Raw genomic sequence first — 21,429 nt, 5'->3', positions numbered from 1 at the left:
TACTGATCAGCAGACATTGCACCAGGCTGCAGATGGAAAGAGATGAGAGCGAAAGGCCTCTCCATCAGTTTTAATGAAAGAGGGGCTACATCCAAGCTCCTTCCTCAACTGCCGTCAGCAGCTATTCCATCAGGCTATGGGCAAGGGACAGATAGGGAACGGCAGGGCCTCTTCATCTGCTTTCTTAATGAGCAACGCCTGACTCCTCTTCTTGAAATCTTTCCATTCTACCCAGTCACTCTGTAACAAATATAAAGTGCCTGAGTTTGCTTTTTCCCTTCCCCAACACAGCCCCCTTTCCTTTTGTGTCATGTCTTTTAGATTGTAAGCCCGAGGACAGGAACAGTCTTATGACAGACATTTGCAAGGGGTTCTGGGAGCCTTTTTCGGTTGAAGAGCAGGGTTTAAAAAAATGATTTAAAATAAATAAATACAATAAAACTGGACTGTAGCCCTAATTTTTATAAACACACATAGCTATAAGTGTAATCTATCTATAACTGACAAAAGAACACACTGTTACCATTGTAAACTGCACAGAAAGCCTTGCATTGTGGAGTGGCACTCAAATGCCATAAACAAAACAAACAAATAAATAAAAAACCAAAGCTCCTTTTCAGAGAAATAATAGTTAAGAACTACACTGACAGATGAGAAAATCAGATTTTGTGTGCAAGACAAGGCAATGCTATTTTCCAATGCTGACCTCAGATGCCATTTTAGCAATTAAAAAAAAATTAAAACAAGCCAATCTTCTCGTAATATGCTAAAGTGGTTTTTTGTTGTTGTTGTTGTTGTTTTAAAGTACCTCCAAAAGTCTGACATCCAAGCGTTTGAGGATCTCAGGGTTATCAAACTGTGCATTTGTTGCCCTGACAGCTGTTTCCAGGATTCCTGTCAGATTATGCTGATACAAAGTGGTAGCTGGTCTCGCAAGCTCTGGCCTAAAATAATAAAAGGGAGATAAATGGAAAGATAGATACACAATTTACATAATAGCCCAGTTGTCATCTAGCTGCAGGAGCAATGGACAATATATTTGCAATATATTTTGAGCCCACACAATAGTGAACAGATTATCCTTTCCAAACAGTGAGCTATCAAATGTTTGTGTGTGTGTAATTACGAGTATTTAAGCTGAGGATTTCCACACACCAAAATGACCCTGCACGATATACCTGTGCTCCTATGAGCCAGGGACCAGTATGACATTCAGCTACAGCTGCAGACCCCTTAGCAACCTTCTCAAACAGAGTAAATTCACACAACTTTTCAGGGCATGGGCAGCTGCTCAGTGCTGGAGCACCTGCCTTTTCAGATTCAATCCTCAGCATTCTGGGTAGGGATGGGAATGCCCTGCCTCAGAAACCCCGGAGAGACACTGCCAGTCCATGTAGGCAGCACTGAGCTAGATGGACACATGCTCTGACATGGTATATAAAGCATCTTCCTAAGTCGTATGTTCCTATGTTTTTCGGATTTGGAAGAGGTGGGTTGTTAGACTTGCGAGCAACTGTGGAGGACTCCTCACCAGGCCACAATGTCACAACTCACTCAACTCAGCAGTACAGTGGTACCTTGGTAGTCAAACGGCTTGGCTCCTGAACAAATCAGCTCCCGAATGCTGCAAACCCAGGAGTGTTCCAGTTTGCAAACGTTTTTCAGAAGCTGAACATCTGACATGGCATCCATGGCTTCCAAGTGAGTGCAGGAAGTTCCTGCAGCCAATTGGAAGCCACGCCTTGGTTTTTGAATGATTTCGGGAGTCAAACGGACTCCCAGAATGGATTAAATTTGAGAACCAAGGTACCACTGTACTCAAGTCCATCATGGTTTTTCTATTCAATAATATCCTTTTGGATAGGTAGGAGGCAACCAATTTTTTAAAAAAATAGTTTTCTTATTTAAAGAAGTTCCCATAATCAAGCTGACAGGGTTTTGTGCAAATGCCAATAACTAAACTTAGGGTGGGGAAAGGAGAAGGTTAAGCTTGAGGGAGCATTGACAGGAAAGTGGCTTTCGTTTCAGAACAACCGCCTCTGTCTGCATATTTGAGAAACAACCACTGTTTAGACCAAAAACTGCAGTAACAATGTCAAGATTTGGTCAACAACCCTAAGTTCTAAAAGCATTTCAAAAGAGTAATAAAATGAAAGCAAAATCTCTCCAAATTCTAACAAGTAACTTGGGCATTTCAGTTTAAATTCTATCACCAAAGAAAATGGAGGGTTCTAAGCTAACGTTCTCGATAAACTTGAAACAGTAAATTTAAAATTCCACGTCAAAAGATATTTCTTTGCACTAAAACATGCCCCTTCGCTGCTTGACGCACCAAAGCGTACTGATTTCACGTCTCATCATTATGCTGCTGCACTTGAGTGCAGAGATGCTACATCAATTCAGCTCTTGGACAAACAGACATCTCTTTGATGTCTGGCAAGTAAATGGACTCTTTTGTAATGAAAAATCAGCATTATGGTGGGGGAAAGGAATGCGACGACATGCAGGAAGCCTGCCTTTATACTTTAAAAACCCCATCCTAAGGGAAAGCCCAATATGCTTTTAAAAAATACTGGCACCAAGGGAGGCAGATGTGGGGGTTTGATGTTAAATACAGGATCTAAGTTTAAAAGCTGTAGATTTAAGTGCACATTTAAGGTGAATATATTTTGATATGTTCATCAAAGGTCAGTCTTCACTTTCTGCTGATCAGAATGTTATTCAGTGGCAGCAGCTACTGAATAGTTAAAGCCCAAGCAAATCTGAATTTAGGTCCCTAGTACTTCTAGATTAGCCTGTAAGTGGAATGAGACAAAGAGAACTGGAAAAGCTGGAGGTTGGGGGTTGTACGGCAAAGCAAAGTACCAACTTTAAGTTATAAGTCTATGGTTTCGCTACTGTTTCTCCAGAACAGCGCAACCCATTACCTCTCCAACAAACAGGCCAGCACACACAAAATGAGATACCCACTGGTAGTCTTGAGCCCTGCCCTTCTCCAGCCTTAGCCTATTCTACAGATAAACGCTGTAGATGTTGTTTGTGGGGTTGGGGAGGGACACCGCAACTGTGACACAACATCAATTAAACGTATGCACACAAGACTCTAAAAATGCAACTGGAGCTGAACACTATACACACGGTCAACCAACAGATGGGAGGTCAGGCACATAGAAGATGCAAGACAGACATGCTGTTGCCATGCTCATACACAATGAACACAAAACTAGAATGGCTGCTCTGCAAAGAGCAAAAATATTTCCAGCAATCGTAGAATTGTAGAGATGGATTGCAGGAAAGTTTTGCCCAACGTGGGGCTCGAACCCCTTGATATTAAGAGTCTAATGCTCTACTGACTGAGCTATCTCCCTTGGGTGTACTTAGTCGCCTGCACATTGACATACTGAAAAACTGAAAGGATTTGTGCTATTATAAAAAGGATGGTAATCCTAAATAAGATAGGACACAATAGAAAGGGAAATGGGAGAAGGAGATAAGAGCAGAACCTCTCCCAGTCCTTCAAAAGTTGTAATATGCTGCCAACTATGTCTGGGGCTAAGGAAGTCAAGTAATAGATTACACCTGTTCTTCACCCTCATGTATGTGTGTGTAAAAGTCTTGTTGCATAATGTTTACAGTCATTAAATTTGTGGCCATTAAGCATGGACATGGTTTAATAACAGATTATACATTTAATGATGAGCTGGTTCATATGTCACGGTAAACTAAGTAGAAATAAGCCATGGCTTATAGTGAATAATAAGGGTGTCGTTGCATGCTACTCAATTGCTCCTTAACAGTCAAGCAGTCCTCAGTCAAAAACTGTCAATCGTTTAACAGGAAGAATTGAGCAGTGTACAACAAGACACTGCTCACTCAGGGCAAGCCATGGTTTGTTTCTCATTGTGGAATTCAAGATTATAGGTTGCGTCCAACAGCTATTCCATTAGTGCAAGGACTTCTGCTTGTGCAATGGAACTTCCCCAACCTCTCCCCCATGCACCCCCAAACCCTAACCACCCAGAGCAGATTTGGGGATGCAGGGAGATTGGAATGGCTTTGTTGGGCACAACACTATTGATACCATTTATTTGTGGAAGAGCAGTGTTTTTCAACATCTGGCAATTCTGTTCTACTTAGAACCTTAAAGAACCAAATACTACCCAATATAAAAGCTAAAGCATTGCTTTGTTAATACTATACACTGAACCTAAAGCAGCATAACACAACACTAAACATATTAATAGAAGCAATAAAGTACATTTGTATTTTAATCATAAGTTTTATTGTTGGACCAGAGGCTTAACAAAACCCTATTTTGGATTTCAATCAATCTTCTCTTCCAGTACAAACATTTAAATTCAATAACATTACAATCCACATTCACTTACTTAAGCAAGTCCATTAAGTGCCTGATAAAATCTCCTTGACCGAGAAGTAAGTAGCGCCTCATGGCCTGCATGTGCTCCAGTAAATTGTACTTTTTATTGAGAACATCTAGCAAGTATTTGCTAGTCTCAAAATATGCAGCATCTATTTTTCCCTGAAATGCGTTTTCCAAATCCGTGAACATTTCAGCAGCTGTTACAAGAAGAAGGAAATGGTTACCGAGACTGCAGATATGTACTCTTTTAATATATATTATATATATAATTAAATGAGAGCAGTGTACAATTACTGAATTTCACCTCTGAAAACACATAATTGACTTGAGTTTCTACACATTAGTTCAGCAATACCATGGCTTGCTAGGGAATGGGAAGGGATAGGATACATCTGAATTTTATAGGGTCCTAAATGCAGAATTTTCAGAATCCGTTATCTTCTGAAATAAAATATTCTACCAACACAAAAGCTACAGTAACTACTTCACATTCTTAAACTGTAAGAAACATTTTAGAGACAGCTTTGCAATACTAAAGCTAGTGCACCCTACTCAGATCGTGCCCACCCAGCTCTTCCTTTTGCCAAGCTGGAAGGAAACAAACCACAGCAGTGGTTTAGCATTACATGCAAACCAGCACTCATGGTTTGCTTCTCTTCAAACAAACCATAGGAGGAAGCCAAGAACAAAGAGATGGACTAGATGTGCAGCGTAAACTAGCCACAAGTAAGTGCCACTGTGCTCAAAGGGGTTTGCTTCCAGGTAAGTTTACAAAAGATTGCAGCCTAAGAAGGTGACCACAACAAAGCAAAATCAGTCATTATCTTTGTGAAAAACATTACTCTCTTTTTATCAAGCTCGCTTTTAAAAGCTACTAAATTAATGTAATTAAGGCTAGAAAACGTCCACCTAATGGAATATTAAGATCTATGCACTCTCAATTCATTATATAACTCACTGTTTCTTAAAGCTAGCTAAAGGGGTATCTGCCCAAGCAGATGTAGATGTGAAAGAGCAGATCTCATTTGACCACATGGAACTGCACATCTCCATTTGTTGCAAGCAGCAAAGCATGACTACAGCTGAACTGAGGCAATAGTTATTACCCATGCCATCCTGTACCAGTCTACAGAAAAGCCCCATTGATTTCAGTGGGACTTACTTCAGGTGAGGGTGTAGATTGCAGCTTAAATTGGTAAAAATGTAAACACAAAATTATTATTTTCTTTTTTAAAAAAACTAGACACTGCAAAGGAAAGCTGAAGGAATGTTGCAAGAGCAGCTGACTTTTTAAAATACACAATTCATTTTAATAAATGCTTATATTTTTCATCAAGTACTGAAGATGTTTATCGGACAAATAAAAATTCTATTCTTAGCAGCTTATCTCAAAGACTTTCTTGAACTAACAAGCAATGTCTGGACAAAAAGAACGATCTACCACTACACCAGAACATTATAAATCATGTGGCTGCATTTAGAAGCAAGGTATAATCAAAGTATGGACACAAAGTTCTGGCCAAGTAGTGCTTATCAAATGCCACATTTCTTATAAGCATACCCTAAAATGCTTTGGTGCAAATTAAACAATTAAATGTAAATAAGCAGTTAGAAATGAAGGAACAGATTTGAGGAGACTTACGAAAAAGCAAGATACAAGTTCTTCCTAGAACATGGTATATTTTTCAGATGCCACTTGGTGGAATCAAACTGAATTGCCCAGTAGGAGTCATCACATGATTATCTTTTAAGGGCAACAGTCACAATGCAATGGGGATGTGGTCATTTGTACTAACAACTTCATATGCCCACATGGAATCATCCTACATGTAGATGTACAATACCAGAAGTGCAAAAAACAGCTCCCCTCAAAGCTGGTACGATGCAATATTGGGGTTTTACAAAGAGGTATCACTCTTTCTCCCATAAGGGGTGCACTTCCTACATACATCCTACAATTATCCAAGCGTTGCCATCCAAGTTGGCAAGAATACTAAAGGTTCTTTCACAGATATCATGTAGACTGCAAAGACAGTGTTTACTCAATGCATTGGCCAAAGACCCCACCCCACAAAGCCCTAATTTGAACTTCGTATAGTTTCAGGCAGAGATTATTTGCAAAATCAACAAGGTCAGAACAAAGGCTGATGTGGTTCTTCTAAAGTTAACCTTGATGTTCAGTGATGTGTACAAACAAAGCAGGTATTCCGTTATGTGACACTCAAAGTGCATAATGATACAATACTCTTATTCTAATTTCATACCATCTTTTGGAGATTCTGCAGATTTGGCCACAGCTATCATCTTTGATGATGGACTTTGGTCATGACAAACCTGATGCAAGAAGTTTATGGATTTTCCTATTAGGAGAACCTAAATATAAATGAAAGGCATCTTCAGAAGTTATTCTTTAAAGGTTTTATAAAGAGAAACAGTACATTTTCAGCAAGTATATTTCACTTACTAAGTCAGCATAAATAAGTAGCACACTATTTTTATTTCTCAACTGTCTTTCATCAAAAGATTCAAGGACAGTTTCCGAAGTGTGACTAAAATTCACACAATGCAGAAATACAATTTATACCCAACAAATAAGCATAATGCAAACTTACAAAAAGTGAACTGAAAATCTGGAGTGATGGGAAGAGACCCTTAAAAGCAGAAGAGGAGAAAAGTCCAAAAATCACCTGAATCTAGAATGCCTGAAAAGCTTGTCCTGCTGGCGTCCGACCTCCTTCTTTGAGGAGGGCATTCCAAAGTTAAGGCACCATTGCAGAAAAGGCTCCTCTTTTGTGGAAGTGCAATATGCCTCTAATGGAGAGGATACTTGGTGCACGGCCACTGCAGGAGATCTTAAGCCACAGATAGGCTAGTATGGGAGGAGGTGCTGTTTCAGGTATATGGGTTCCAAGCCATTTAGGGCTGTTCCAAGAGAAGTACTAGCACCTTAAATTTAGCTCAAAAGTGAACAAGCAGCCAATGCAGATCTCTCATGATAGGCATAAACATGAACAACTCTGGTTGCACTCATCAATATTCTGGCAGCCAAGTTCTGCATGTCATCTTTAAGGACAACCCCACGTACTATGGTAATCCAGCTGGGAGGTTCGTGGGATCACCATGGCTTGGCTACCCCTGCTCGCTTTCACCAGCATGTAAAAACCAAACCAAACTGAGGCAGATATTAAAACGAATCATATTCAAAAGAACCGCTGTGCATTCCAACTGTGTTTTCTAGACTGAGATATATCTGAAATATTCTGACAGAAAACACAGGTGAGGAGAAGCACCTGTCCTATTGGCCCACTAGTGTTAAAAGAAGCCATGAAGGAGGCCCACAGCAAAGTCAGCAACAGTCAGGAGCATTCAGCTCAGTTTAGGGGTTAGTTTCTTGCCAACACAGAGATCATTAGGATGATCTGGTAATTTACCATAAGAAATGATACATGGGTGCAAGTCCTGTGAAGACCTGCTCCCGGCCTTGCAGGATTTTTCCCACCTGGCCTAGGAGGGTGGGGCCCTGGCAGACTCCAGCTACAAAAGCTGAGGCTGCTGAAGAGACTTTTGGGTTGCTTTATAGTTTAGGTGGAGGTGTGTGGAGGTGTGTTGTTGTTATTATTTATATTAATTTTTTGTATCTTTATTTTGGATCTTCTTATGGTTTAGGTGGAAATGTAAGGTAAAGGTAAAGGGACCCCTGACCCTTAGGTCCAGTCATGGCCGACTCTGGGGTTGCGGTGCTCATCTCGCTTTTACTGGCCAAGGGAGCCGGCGTACAGCTTCTGGGTCATGTGGCCAGCATGACTAAGCCGCTTCTGGCGAACCAGAGCTGCGCACGGAAACGCCGTTTACCTTCCCGCCGGAGCGGTACCTATTTATCTACTTGCACTTTGACGTGCTTTTGAACTGCTAGGTTGGCAGGAGAAGGGACTGAGCAACAGGAGCTCACCCCGTCGCGGGGATTCGAACCACCAACCTTCTGATCGGCAAGTCCTGGGCTCTGTGGTTTAACCCACAGCGCCTTAATTCTGTACTTTCTGATGTTTTATTTATTGTTATGATTACTTTTGTCATGTCTGTACGTAATTTTTTATACAGCAAGCCACAGTGATCATGGTTTTTAACTTTGGAAAAGCAGTACAGTATACAAATAACATGATTGACTGAGTGCTAAGAAAGATCTATTTGTATGAATTCTGATTCACTGTGCCCCTGTCTGGAGCCATACTTATGTCTAAAGTACAAAGAATGGTCCCCTCTGCACTTGTATGTCTGTTATTAATAGCTGAAAATGTCAATCTAGAAATAAGGTGGAAAGTCCTTTCCCTTCATACCTTTCTTGAGTGATCCATTGTAATAAAAGAAGGAATCATGGACTTCCGCAATGTGTATTTGTCGTGCCACAACCGATCTGTTTTCACTGCGGGATCTGAAGCTACAAAGAACTGTGAACACGAAATTTAAAAATACTTAATTTTTTTAAAAAGCATAAGTGTTATGTATACATTTTAAGACAGAGAATCAGAGAGACATCACTTAGGTAGAGACAGAAACCTTCCTTTTCGAAAGCTATCAGGAATAGTATCAGCTGGGATGTTATGTGCATAATGTATAAAACACCACCAGCTGTTTGTTCTAATACGTACAATTAAACGTGAACCACAGTATAGACAATAACCAGTCTTTTAAGACCCACCAAGAAAATTCACCTAAACAACCTGCTAGCTATAAGCTACTAATGCACTTTTAAATAATTTGTAAGTTCACTGCACCCCACTGTTTCAGGTCAGCAGCATTTTGATACTGAAACACATGGATCTGAAACATAGAGTGGATCAAGTGTCTCAGAGTTGTTTACTGAAGGTGGCATATGCTAAAATCATTTAGCAGTGTGATACAGTGCAATCTGAACCAAAATACATTAGTCACATAAGAATGGCACAGCAATGACTTCACTATAACTAACAACACTTCCAATACAGCTCATTACAGTGGTACCTCGGGTTAAGTACTTAATTCATTCCAGAGGTCTGTTCTTAACCTGAAACTGTTCTTAACCTGAAGCACCACTTTAGCTAATGGGGCCTCCCGCTGCCGCCGTGCCGCCAGAGCAAGATTTCTGTTCTTATCCTGAAGCAAAGTTCTTAACCTGAAGTACTATTTCTGGGTTAGCAGAGTCTGTAACCTGAAGCGTATGTAACCTGAAGCGTGTGTAACCCGAGGTACCACTGTATATAATGCCAACTTCATGAGACCCTTCAGTCAAATAAATGTGACATTTCCTTATTCAGCTGTTATGTTCCAGGTGCAAACAAGGTATGCATGGAGGCAGTGGGAAAGAGAACAGGGGTAGATTCATTCAAAAGTGCCCTAGAAACCAGATGTAAAACTTGAAAACATGACAACTATGCTAGAAAACAATATTAATGCATTAATATAAAAAAGCAGATATAACATGCATTTTTTTAAAAAAAAAATCAGCTTCTTAAATTTATTACCATAGTCCCCTTTGGCAACCGGCATAGAGCTTTAATTGGAGTATTAATGAGAAAAATATAATTTCAAAATCCATCAGACAATTCAATCATCTTTGGGAGTTATAAAAGCCCTCATTTTATAACCAGGGCAAAGTAACATGCAATTAATGTATTTAGAAAACATCTAGTAAAAAATACAAAGAGAGAGAAGAGCATTTTATAATTAATCCCGTGAAAACGAGATCTTGGGAAGGGTGAAGGAAACCAAGGTCAGAACATAATTGCAATATAATTATTTTATTGATTCACTGTACCCATTCAAGGTTCTTTGAGTTTTGTTATTATATCTTGTATAGAAAGGAGTGCAGGAGAAATGGGAAATCAGGGTACAATCTAACTGATGAACAAATGCCAAGGCCTTCCAACCAACAGATAAAAAGGGTGATTTTCTTACGGGGAAATTAAGAGCTTGTTTACAAAGGCAATCAGTATCCCAGAGGGTAAGTGCTAGGATATGATGGAGGGGAACCCACACATTCATATGCCCTATTGTAATTAACCTCTCTTTTTTCTAAAGGCGCTATATGACAAGCTTATTGTAGGGGTCGTGTTCACTAGAATATAGTCACTGCAGTAAGAGTTTATTGGGGCTTTCACCCAAGGGATTTATACAACTCATTGAAGTTTATTTTGTTGATAAAAGTTCCAAAGAAGTTTATATTGTAAAAACTGATCTCACTGATGCAAAAAAAGCAGTACAGGGTAAAATGATCATCTAAGTCTAGTCTGGCCTGGGCATAAACTGAAGTCACATCTCAAATCTATCGCTGGCTCTTCTTTACCAGATTTATGTGGGAATAAATGCTTCAGCCTAAAGCAATGACATGTGGCTTACTACACTGCACTGCAACTAGTCAGCTGGTATATTCAATCCTGACCACTTATTTGCTACTTCACCAAAGATTTAACACCAGGCCATTAAGAAATGCTGGCATAGTTAAGAACGAAACAAAATACATGTTCTACCTGTGATATTTTACCACTGGTATGGTAAGGTAAGGTTAGATAAAGGACCCCTGGGTGGTTCAGGCCAGTCAAAGGCAACTGTGGGGTTGCGGTGCTCATCTCACTTTTCAGGCCAAGGAAGCTGGCATTTGTCTGCAGACAGCTTTCCGGGTCATGTGGCCAGCATGACTAAACTGCTACTGGCACACGGAAGACCGTGACGAGTGCCAGAGCACATGGAAACACCGTTTACCTTCCCACTGCAGCGGTACCTATTTATCTACCTGCACTGGTGTGCTTTCAAACTGTTGGCAGAAGTTGGGACAGAGCCACGGGAACTCACCCCATTGCGCGGATTCGAACCGCCAACCTTCTGATTAGCAAGCCCAAGAGATTCAGTGGTTTAGACCACAGTGCCACCCGCATCCCTTCATTACCACTGTTGTTTTGCAAGCACAAAGAACTGGACACACCAAACTAACTCCATGGTTCTTAGGATTCTGGCCACAGTGTCTAAACGGAAGTGATGCACAAGATCTTCACATGCAACTCTATTTCCAGTATAAATGTCAACTTTTTCTGCCTAGTCATGTCTCCTCTTAATTTTCTACAGCGTAGGTTCAGTTCCACAATTGTGAAAGAAGGGTTTCAGCAGCTTAGTTTTACACAAAATGGGAAACAGAAAGCAGACCTCATGTTAGTGAACAGTTTATAGAACTTACTTCATGGTAGGTGTCCTCCAATTCCCCATCATAAATCCAACGATAAAGGAAATTCAAGACAGGATGCGACACAAGACCAAGAATATGCTGCACCAGGGATCTCATGTAGGGGTCGCCTGTTTTACAGTAGGCATGAACAGCTGATGCAAGTTCACCACCTTTTCTTCCTGGAGAAACATGACACACAGAGGAAAATTTAAACATACATTTTCACCTACCTGGAAAACTAATGCTATATCTGCAGCTTTGTCATACACCAAATTTCATTATGAAGCAGCTATCTGGCGTTTGAAGAGCATTCTTCAAAGGCAGAGACAAATTTACCATTGTGCCTAATATTTTTTTTGAGGGAGTTCTGAGAAGTTGGAAGAGCACCAAAATTTCTAAGAGATTGCCATAGCTACAAGTAAAAAAAGCGCACAGAGCACAAGAAGCAGAGCACTAATGTCTACTTCATTAGAGCGTTCTTTAGAGCAGGAAATGCTTCATAATTATTTCATCCACATGGGAAGACAGGGAATGGAAAGGCAGCTCTTTGGTTCCTCTAGAGAGCTTCTGGACTGAGTGAGAAAGTGGATCTGATAGCATGATGAAGTAGCCACTGGCCAGGGTACCCCGCCCCCAAATGCTATAGAGCAGTGGTAGGAAACATGTGGCCCTCCAGATGTTGTTGGACTCCAATTCCCATCACCTCTGACCCTTAACTGTGCTGGTTGGGGATGATGGGAGTTGTAATTCCACAATAGTTGGCGGGCCACAGGTTCCTCACCTGTGCTGCAGAATGAAAATATGCCCCCTGCCTCCATACTTTTAATAAGGGGTCAAAGAAGCAACTAGAGTGCCTCTCCCTATCTTCAACTATCCTGACCGACAGGGAGAAAAAAAATAATACGCTGGCATCTTCCCCATCATAAAGAGGTCGCTATGTTGGCAGGTTTGTCACCTGGATCTCTGGGAAGGGCAGGCGGCAAGCAAAAATGCATATACCATATTTTTCCATTTTTAAGACTAGGTTTTCTCCCTAAAAATGTCAAAAAATTAGGGGGCGTCTTATACACAGATATATCTCCCCCCATTTTCTTAAATCTGAGTCCCCAAAAATAGGGGGCATCTTATACATGGGGGCGTCTTATAGACAGAATACAAAAAAGGGAAAATGGAAATGGAAACTAAACACACTTCCTTTAAAATTTTGAGAGCAATCTACATCTTGTGAGGTTAAGTGAGGATAGCTTCTGTATTCTGCTAAACAATCTTTCCTAGGGCCAGCGGACATGTAACACTCCTGAGGCCTTAACTATGGTTAACAGCAGATCACAGGAAGAGATGCTGCCTTCAACAGCCACAGTTCTTTGTTGGAAGAAAGGGGTTATGGCATCGTACCTGGTAGCCAGAAGCTAGGCATTCTATTTCTCAGGATGGCAGGGAAAGGTAAGGTGAACCAAGACTTCAGTACTTTTTAACGTTGCCTGCCTGCAGAGACAGTTGTGGGAGGGAGCCCCTTCAGGGTCCCAAACAAGCAAATGTGGCTGTTTTCTGGTGGAAGCCACCATAACATGTAGTTACAGTCCAGGCTAGAAGGGGAAGGCAGGAAGCATGTATTCCCAAAGCCCATGCCTTAAACATGAGAGATTATGAGCACTCATCCAGTGCCTGCCTTTAAAGCTTATACCGATTACCAAAATACTCCCTCAGTCACTAATAGAGATGAACAGTCTTAAATCAACCATGTAATAATCTCACTTTTAAATGCAAAATATATGAGATGCAAAACAATATTGCCACCATAAGGGTAATTATACGTAGTAAAAAGAAGTTCTGATGAATGCATGCAGTGCTTTCAGCTACAGAGAGAAATGGCATTATTTGAACAGTAAGTTAACTCCATCTATATCCACTGGAATGATATCTACATGTAAAGGTTCTTGGAATCATCCATTTCTGCACACACACACCCCTCCCAATAGTAATACTATTAATGCAATTTCCTGGAAATCATATTTCTAAGCGAAAGAGCTCCTACCATTTTAACATTCATTTTCACACCATGTGTAGCTGTAAATATCTACCCACAAACCTTGACAGTGGTCAACAAGTGCTGCAAGTGTCTTCAATCTTATCTTAGGATCGTATGTCCAAACTAAGAGACGCCGAAGTGTTAAACTACTCTCAATCCCCAAATTTACACCTTGATCATCTTCTACCTGCAACTAAGAACAACAAGGGGCAAAGAAGAAGATTTAATCAATAATAGAAGCCCTTCAAGATTTCCTCTACCACAAGCTTTAATTTCTAACCCCAGATATACACATGCCTAATATGTTCTGGCATTTTAAAAAAATAATGCTTAGATTGAAAGAAATGTTATAGTTGTAATATAAAGAAAGGGAAGGGCAGCTGAAAGCTATAATTTGAAAATAAATCAAAGAGCAGATAAATACAAAATGATGAATGGCAGGACAGTGAGAAAATTCTGAAAGAAAAAAAAATCTTTTGTAAGAGTTCACCATAAAGTTTCAACAGTGTTACTGTAAAAGCAGTATGATTGTAACATAATTTTGCAAACATTTCTGTTAGCTAAATACGTGGGAAGTATTACATAGCAAACTTTCAAATAAGGAAAAGGTTTACAGGCTCATTTGCCCATGCAAAACAACATAAGCGACATATAGAGTATGTGAGGAAACAGAAAGACGAGCCAAAGTTACAAAAATGTGCTATCCTGGAATCAGGTCTTGTTCTTCACAAGTGAGTAGCTATTTTAGAAGCCTGTTACAGATGAAAATAGTTTATAAAGTCATATTTTCAACTAACTTGTCGGACTCAAGCAAAAAAACAGAAGTAATTATTTACCTGTGAGTGTAAAACAGACAGTAGCCTGTAGTATTCTTTGAGTTCCTGGTTTAAGGCAGCACAAAAACTCTGTAAGACAAGAACAAAAGGAATCAGTTAATATACATTCTAAAGAGCTCTGAATGACTTGCATACAACCTGACCGCTGATTTGGGGTCTTTGGATAAACTTCACAGCAAGTTAACCTTTGAAATTCAAGAGGTCATACAAAAGCACTCCCAAGTAGCATGAAATGTTTCAGTTCAATGGGGTGGGGAGTATAAAGAGCCACTGGGTGACTAATAAAAACAAAACTCCTGCAGAGTTATTAAGATAAAATTTGCCGCTAAACTATAACTGCGTTCATTCATTAGAAATGTACAGATAGTACATAGCTGTCAACGTTTCCCTTTTTTTAAAGGAAATTCCCTTATTCCGAATAGGATTCCTCGCAAGAAAAGGGAAAAGTTGACAGCTATGAGATAGTAAGTGTCTTGGACAAAATACAAAATCAAACCAAATGAGAAACTGGTAAAATAAACTCAAATAAAACCCATAACAAAAATGACTGCAATTAAGGCTGTACATGGGCTGCCTTTAAAGACATTCAGAAACAGGAGCTACTGCACAGTTGCAGCAGCCAGAATAACCACTGGGCCCAGATGATCACACCACATATAAACTGTTCTGGCCCAACTGCAGCGGCTACCTATGTATTTTCTGGCCCAATTCAAAGTGTGGGTTTCGAACTATATGGCTCAGGACCACAATACCTAACAGAACGTCTCTCCCAGCACAAACCAACCTGTGCATTAAGATCCACACCAGAAACCCTCCCCCATGTGCTTCTGCTCCCCATCCCAGCACCTGAGACTGTTGCCTCATTCTGCATAATAAGAAGAGATGAAGAACCCGCTGGATCCGGCCAGCTGGCTATCTAGTACAGCATTCTGTTCTCACAGTGGCCAACCAGATGCCTGTGGGCAGCCTGCAAGCTGAGTGCAATAGCACTCTGCCCACCTGTGGTTCCATCAACTGGTATTCAGAAGCATGATTCCTCTGACAATAGAGGTAAGGTAAAGGGACCCCTGACCATTAGGTCCAGTCGTGGCCGACTCTGGGGTTGCGGCGCTCATCTCGCTTTATTGGCCGAGGGAGCCGGCGTACAGCTTCCGGGTCATGTGGCCAGCATGACTAAGCCGCTTCTGGCGAACCAGAGCAGCGCACGGAAACACCGTTTACCTTCCCTATTTATCTACTTGCACTGGCGTGCTTTCGAACTGCTAGGTGGGCAGGAGCTGGGACCGAACAATGGGAGCTCACCCCGTCGCGGGGATTCGAACTGCCGACCTTCTGATCAGCAAGCCCTAGGCTCTGTGGTTTAACCCACAGCGCCACCCACGTCCCTGACAATAGAGGTAGAACATTACAATTGAGGACAGTAGCCACTGACAGTCTTGCTCTTCATGAATTTGCCTAATCCTCATTCAAAGCCAACCAGGTTGGTGCCATCACTGCCTCCAGTGGGAGCAAGTTCCATAATTCAACCGTGTGTGGCATGAACTACTTTTATTTGTCGTCAATATTCCAATATTCCAATATTCAGCTTCACTGGAGGTCCACAAGTTCTAGTGTTATTTCCTGTCTATTGCCAGGTCTCTCATCCCATACCAACAGATCTGACACACCAGTAACATCCTGTCAAGCAAAACAACAACAACAAACAAAATAAACAAAACCAAATATTTTGAAGACTTCTGGGTTTTGCCCACATACCTGACCCACTAATCCAAATGCACGTTCCACGCTCCTCTGGTCAGTATACTTTCTTATTTTGTTATGCAGCCACCCTAATTCAGCAAGCCGGCTTGTTGTATCTCTCAGAGACTTGGAAATGCTCACCTAAAGTGTTAAGAAATAAATGATGAACAAATAGTTGAAAGACTGGCATTAAATAAGCGTAGGATGAAACAAGCTCTAATGAGCAAGGGAAGGCATAAATCCAATTTTCTACTAGAATCTGACAAGGTGTTGATCACATTCGGTATTGTTGATCTTCAACAGAAAGAATATTCTATTAAGCAGTTACTTCTAAATGAGGAACAGAACCAGGCATGATAACAAATCAGGTCTTATGCCAGATATTTCCATATCCACTATAAATCTGTTACGGCAAGACTCAAAATGGATTCTCTACTTTTGTCCTGCTCTCTAAATTGTAAGCTTGCAGCTATGAATTGTGTTATTACAGATTTTGTAAGTTGCTCTAAGAGTCTTTTTTGCCTTAAGAGTCGAGTAAAAATGTTTTAAGCAAATTAAACAAGTAAGTCCGGATGGTTCATGTGGCCCTACAGATGTTGGGCTCCAACCCTCATCAGCCCTAGGCAGCATGACCAATGGTCAAGGAAGAAGTCCAACATCTGGAGGGCTAGATTCCCTGTGCCAGCCTCCTATGTTCCCTGAACCAGTTTATTATTGGTTCTCTATCTTCTTCTTATTCCTAGAAAGCACATTGTCTCCAAATGGGTAGCGTTTCAACTACTTACCATGACTCAGTCTAAATCATTCTATGGGAAGCGGCCTTCAGTTACGTCTGTGGCTCCTGAAGTAATCCTCACATTTTATATACTGACCCTTAAAGAAGGAACGCCTCTCTCAAATGCTCTAACTAAACTCTCTTCCTCAGGCTATCTCCAATTTCCCTCTATGCACTGTTGCTTGACTGGATTATGTATAAGTAATCAATTTTTTAAAAAAGTATCTCACTCATGTAGGTTGACAGCTTGAAGTGAGCTTTTTAAATACAGGGCTATCTGAAGCTCAGAGTGTTTCTATAAACTACCCTCCTAAACTCCACAGATAAAACTCCCTGGAAAAAAGCCTCTGATAAATCTCGGCTGCTGTAGAGATTCATATGGGAACAGGTGGTTCTGTGGTTGTGGCCAAATGTTCAATGCCCTTCCAAGGACATTGTTGCTATCTTGTAGACACCAGGCAAAGTCTGTTCTTTTGGGCTTTTGTTTGGAAATGATTTAATTCACTGTGGGGCTTTTTGCTGTGGGTGGATGGGATGAGAATGCTGCTCATAATATTGCTGTTAATAATGCTTTTAGGGATCTTTTTATTGTTCCTTTTACCATTTAACTGTGTATCAAGTGCACTTCTGATTTTTATTTGTTGTTTTTATGTTACTGGTTTACTGCCAACTGCCTTAGATGCCAACAATGATAGAAACATTTTTTAAAAAGCAAAATTAAAACCAAGGCAAAAGAATTATTGAAAGGAGTGGATATACAGAACAGCTTCCCCTCCCTCTCCCTGTGTGCAAACTATCTATATAAAACTGGTATAAGATCTTTACTGTACCTTTCCGTCTACTTTGTAACAGTTCTCTGAATTGAACATTTTGATGATTTTGCCATCTATTCCCTGGAAGACGTATAAAATGTCTCTCACAAGATATGCCTCTGTTATTTCAACAGAGCCTGAAAAGTGGGGAGAAACAAACAGATTAAGCTACATGCAGGATATTTAAGAATTATGTTTGCCATTTTAACAGCCAAAGCCTAACTATATTTAGTTCAATCAAGCTTGCTCCATTCTTCAGGGTATAAAGGTAAAGGTAAACAGACCCATGACCGTTAAGTCCAGTCGTGGACGACTCTGGGGTTGTGGCGCTCATCTCGCTCTATAGGCTGAGGGAGCCGGTGTTTGTCTGCAGACAGCTTCTGGGTCATGTGGCCAGCATGACTACGCTGCTTCTGGCGAACCAGAGCAGCGCACGGAAACGCCATTTACCTTCCCACCAGAGCGGTAGCTATTTATCTACTTGCACTCTGATGTGCTTTCGAACTGCTAGGTTGGCAGGAGCAGGGACTGAGCAACGGGAGCTCACCCCGTCACGGGGATTCGAATTGCTGACCTTCTGATTGGCAAGCCCTAGGCTCTGTGGTTTAGACCACAGCGCCACCCGCATCTCTTCAGGGTATAACTGCATAGAATTCCAGTCCTAAAGTTAGTCATCAAACAGGAGCACAGTTCCAGATTTACTATTATTTCGATATCTAAAACCAAATCAATATTTCAGACAAGTCATATCCAATTTCTGAAATATTTTTTTGCTACGAAAATAACCACCACATCTATGTAAACAACGCAAACTTAATACTTTACAGCCTTGGGCCAGTTTAAAAATTCATGCAACGAGTCAAACGTAACTCCTAGGAGCCCCAATTGCAGGATGTTTCTACATGCATATCCACTCTTTGCGACTGGAACAGTGGACATTACAACCCAAAGTATTACCTGTAATAGCCTCCAAAAAAGACTCTTGAGGGGTTTATGTACCTCATTGAACAAGCAGCTTACGACACTTTGTGATGAGCTTTACGCCAACGTTTTCAACGAATTTGTAAATGCAGCTTCCTACGTTCCTAGGTCAGACCATTGCTCTAATTAAGTATTTCCTACACTGACTGGCAGCAGCTCTGCAGTTACAGGGAGGAGTTTCTCCCATACTCAATACGTGCACAAAACCCATCTGCTTTCTTTTTTAAAAAAGCCCTTAATTTGGAATATGAATTTATTTAGTAGCAGCTACATAATATAATGGCAGAATGCATCTGTTCCTTCTGTTACATCTTGCCAGACAGAATGAATAATTTTTTTTTTACTGGCACAACATAAACACAATAAATTAAGAAATGGAGATGGTTTCTCTCCCCCCCCCCCACTGTCTGTGTAAACTACTGCTGTCCAAGTTTCTATTCACATCATACTGTATCTGTGGCACCGCAATATCAACCAGGTTTTAAGGGTGATGAGGGCTAAAAATAGAGGAACTCCATTAGATTGTCAAAGTGCAGGTTTTGCAGAGGGAGGCAAGAAAATGTTTTATGCAATATAATTTTTTCCGGAAAGCTACTGAGAAAACTCAAGAGTGTTCTACAAGGTCATTTACAGCCAGCTTTTTAAAAACTAACCTCTCTTCTAAATGAAAAATGTACCAACGATTGGGTTAGTACAAGAATGAACTATAATTTGTTGTAGTGAGATTATACCAGGCACCTTCTAGTGTTGCTCTTAAATACTTAGGCATACCTTGGTTTTCGAATAGCTTAGTTCCCAAATGGCTCAAACCCAGAAGTGACTGTTCCAGTTTGCAAACTATTTTTGGAGGCTGAACGTCCGACGGGGCTTCCACAGCTTCTGATTGGCTGCAGGAGCTTCCTGCAGCCAATCAGAAGCCATGCTTTGGAAGTCGAACAGACTTCCAGAACGGATTCCATTCGAATTCCAAGGTACAACTGTACTCAGAGTAGCCCCTTTACAGTCAATGGACTAAAGATACTTAAGTTCAGTGAAGGCAGTGGATAAACTGTTATAATGCCTAATATTTGATACCACCCTCAGTGACAAATTCCACTTTATTACATGTCTATACTAATTCAGCTTATCTTCTTTAGAGTGCATAGTGTTGATACTAATTTCCAGCAATATGATCAGAAACACTTTACACTTTAAACGTAAACAAAAATGGTTTTGAAGTGAAATCATAAATTTAATGCATTTTTTTCAAAAAATCTATATATCCACATTTAAATATATGTAGCTCAGGCACTGAAGCAAAACCCTCCCTACCACCTAACTCCACAAATGGGCAAATGCCATGCTTAGCCTTGTTCTTCCAGAGTTCTGTATAAGAGCAATTGGAAACAAAACTGAAGAGGCAGAAAGCCAACTGATGATCTCAGCACAGGGTGATGCCCATAGGAGGCAGAGCCATCAATGATGGCTATAAAAGTAGTTTCTGGAACACGGGAAGAGTTATCCAAAGCAGAAGATAACCAAAATACGTGCCTCAAATTCAGAGGTCAACCTCAGTGTCCCACCACCACTTTATGGGTGTTCCCCCAGTGGTGGCAGAGCACACTTATGTGACTTTGGTTCTTAGCACATTAGCCATTTCTTTATGAAACAAAAGGGACGCAGGTGGCGCTGTGGGTTAAAACCTCAGCGCCTAGGGCTTGCCGATCGAAAGGTCGGCGGTTCGAATCCCTGCGGCGGGGTGCGCTCCCGCTGCTCGGTCCCAGCGCCTGCCAACCTAGCAGTTCGAAAGCACCTCCGGGTGCAAGTAGATAAATAGGGACCGCTTACTAGCGGGAAGGTAAACGGCGTTTCCATGTGCGGCTCTGGCTCTGGCTCTGGCTCTGGCCAGAGCAGCGATGTCACGCTGGCCACGTGACCCGGAAGTGTCTCCGGACAGCGCTGGCCCCCGGCCTCTTAAGTGAGATGGGCGCACCAACCCCAGAGTCTGGCAAGACTGGCCCGTACGGGCAGGGGTACCTTTACCTTTTACTTTATGAAACAAAGGCCCAAATAACTTATTTTGGTGCCACACAAAATCATTTAGGTTTCAAAAACAGTTTGCCGTGGGGTATAGTCTCATTATTAGACTAGGGTTCAAACTAAGTGTGACATATATATTCATTCTGCGCTGACCAGCAAAACACAGGAGGAAGAAAGTCGGCAGACTCCAGCTATTTGGAGATACCTGAATCAGCCGTTTGTGTAGTAAGGTTTGGGTATGAGTCTTTGTGTTCAGGTAGCTAAGATTTCAGACAACTAGTGTTCCTATAGCAGAACCTGTGTGTACACAATTTTCCTGGGAATTGTTATCAACTGGTATCAAGGTCAAAGCTGAAACATCCCAATCTGAGCTAAGCACTGTGACGCAAGAATATAGAGAACAAACAATGAAATATATTTTTCTCACCCGTTATGTCCCCTTCCCGCCTTGACCTTGGCAGATTACGTGAAACAGTGGTTGAGAGCCCTTTTGAGGTAGAGTTCTGTAATGTAGGCTGGCCTGCGGTTAAAGTCCAGGCAAGTCGTGCCCCCAGCTGCTGCCGAAGGCAATCTCCCACGCCTGCACGTTGATAGGATTGTCTGAGGAAATAAAAGCTATAATGTAGCTATTGAGTTGCCTTACCGCAAAACTACTTATATTTCT

General features: G+C 41.2%; 1 protein-coding gene across 1 annotated transcript in view; it reads right to left on the bottom strand.

Moving 5' to 3' along the window:
• The window catches only part of TUBGCP3 (tubulin gamma complex component 3), a 54,455-nt gene that overhangs the window by 14,240 nt on the left and 18,786 nt on the right, over positions 1-21,429 (bottom strand). The window contains exons 6-15 of the mRNA XM_079972581.1: positions 21,193-21,365; positions 17,784-17,902; positions 16,194-16,319; positions 14,439-14,507; positions 13,663-13,795; positions 11,586-11,752; positions 8,716-8,826; positions 6,646-6,754; positions 4,389-4,578; positions 809-944 (exon numbers count right to left, since the gene is read on the bottom strand). Of these exons, the coding sequence (XP_079828707.1) occupies positions 809-944; positions 4,389-4,578; positions 6,646-6,754; positions 8,716-8,826; positions 11,586-11,752; positions 13,663-13,795; positions 14,439-14,507; positions 16,194-16,319; positions 17,784-17,902; positions 21,193-21,365 (1,333 nt within the window). The remainder of the gene's footprint in view (positions 1-808; positions 945-4,388; positions 4,579-6,645; positions 6,755-8,715; positions 8,827-11,585; positions 11,753-13,662; positions 13,796-14,438; positions 14,508-16,193; positions 16,320-17,783; positions 17,903-21,192; positions 21,366-21,429) is intronic.

The sequence above is a fragment of the Podarcis cretensis genome, assembly GCF_951804945.1.
Source record: "Podarcis cretensis genome assembly, chromosome: 4".
NCBI lineage: Eukaryota > Metazoa > Chordata > Lepidosauria > Squamata > Lacertidae > Podarcis > Podarcis cretensis.
This window is presented reverse-complemented; position numbering and strand designations above follow the sequence as displayed.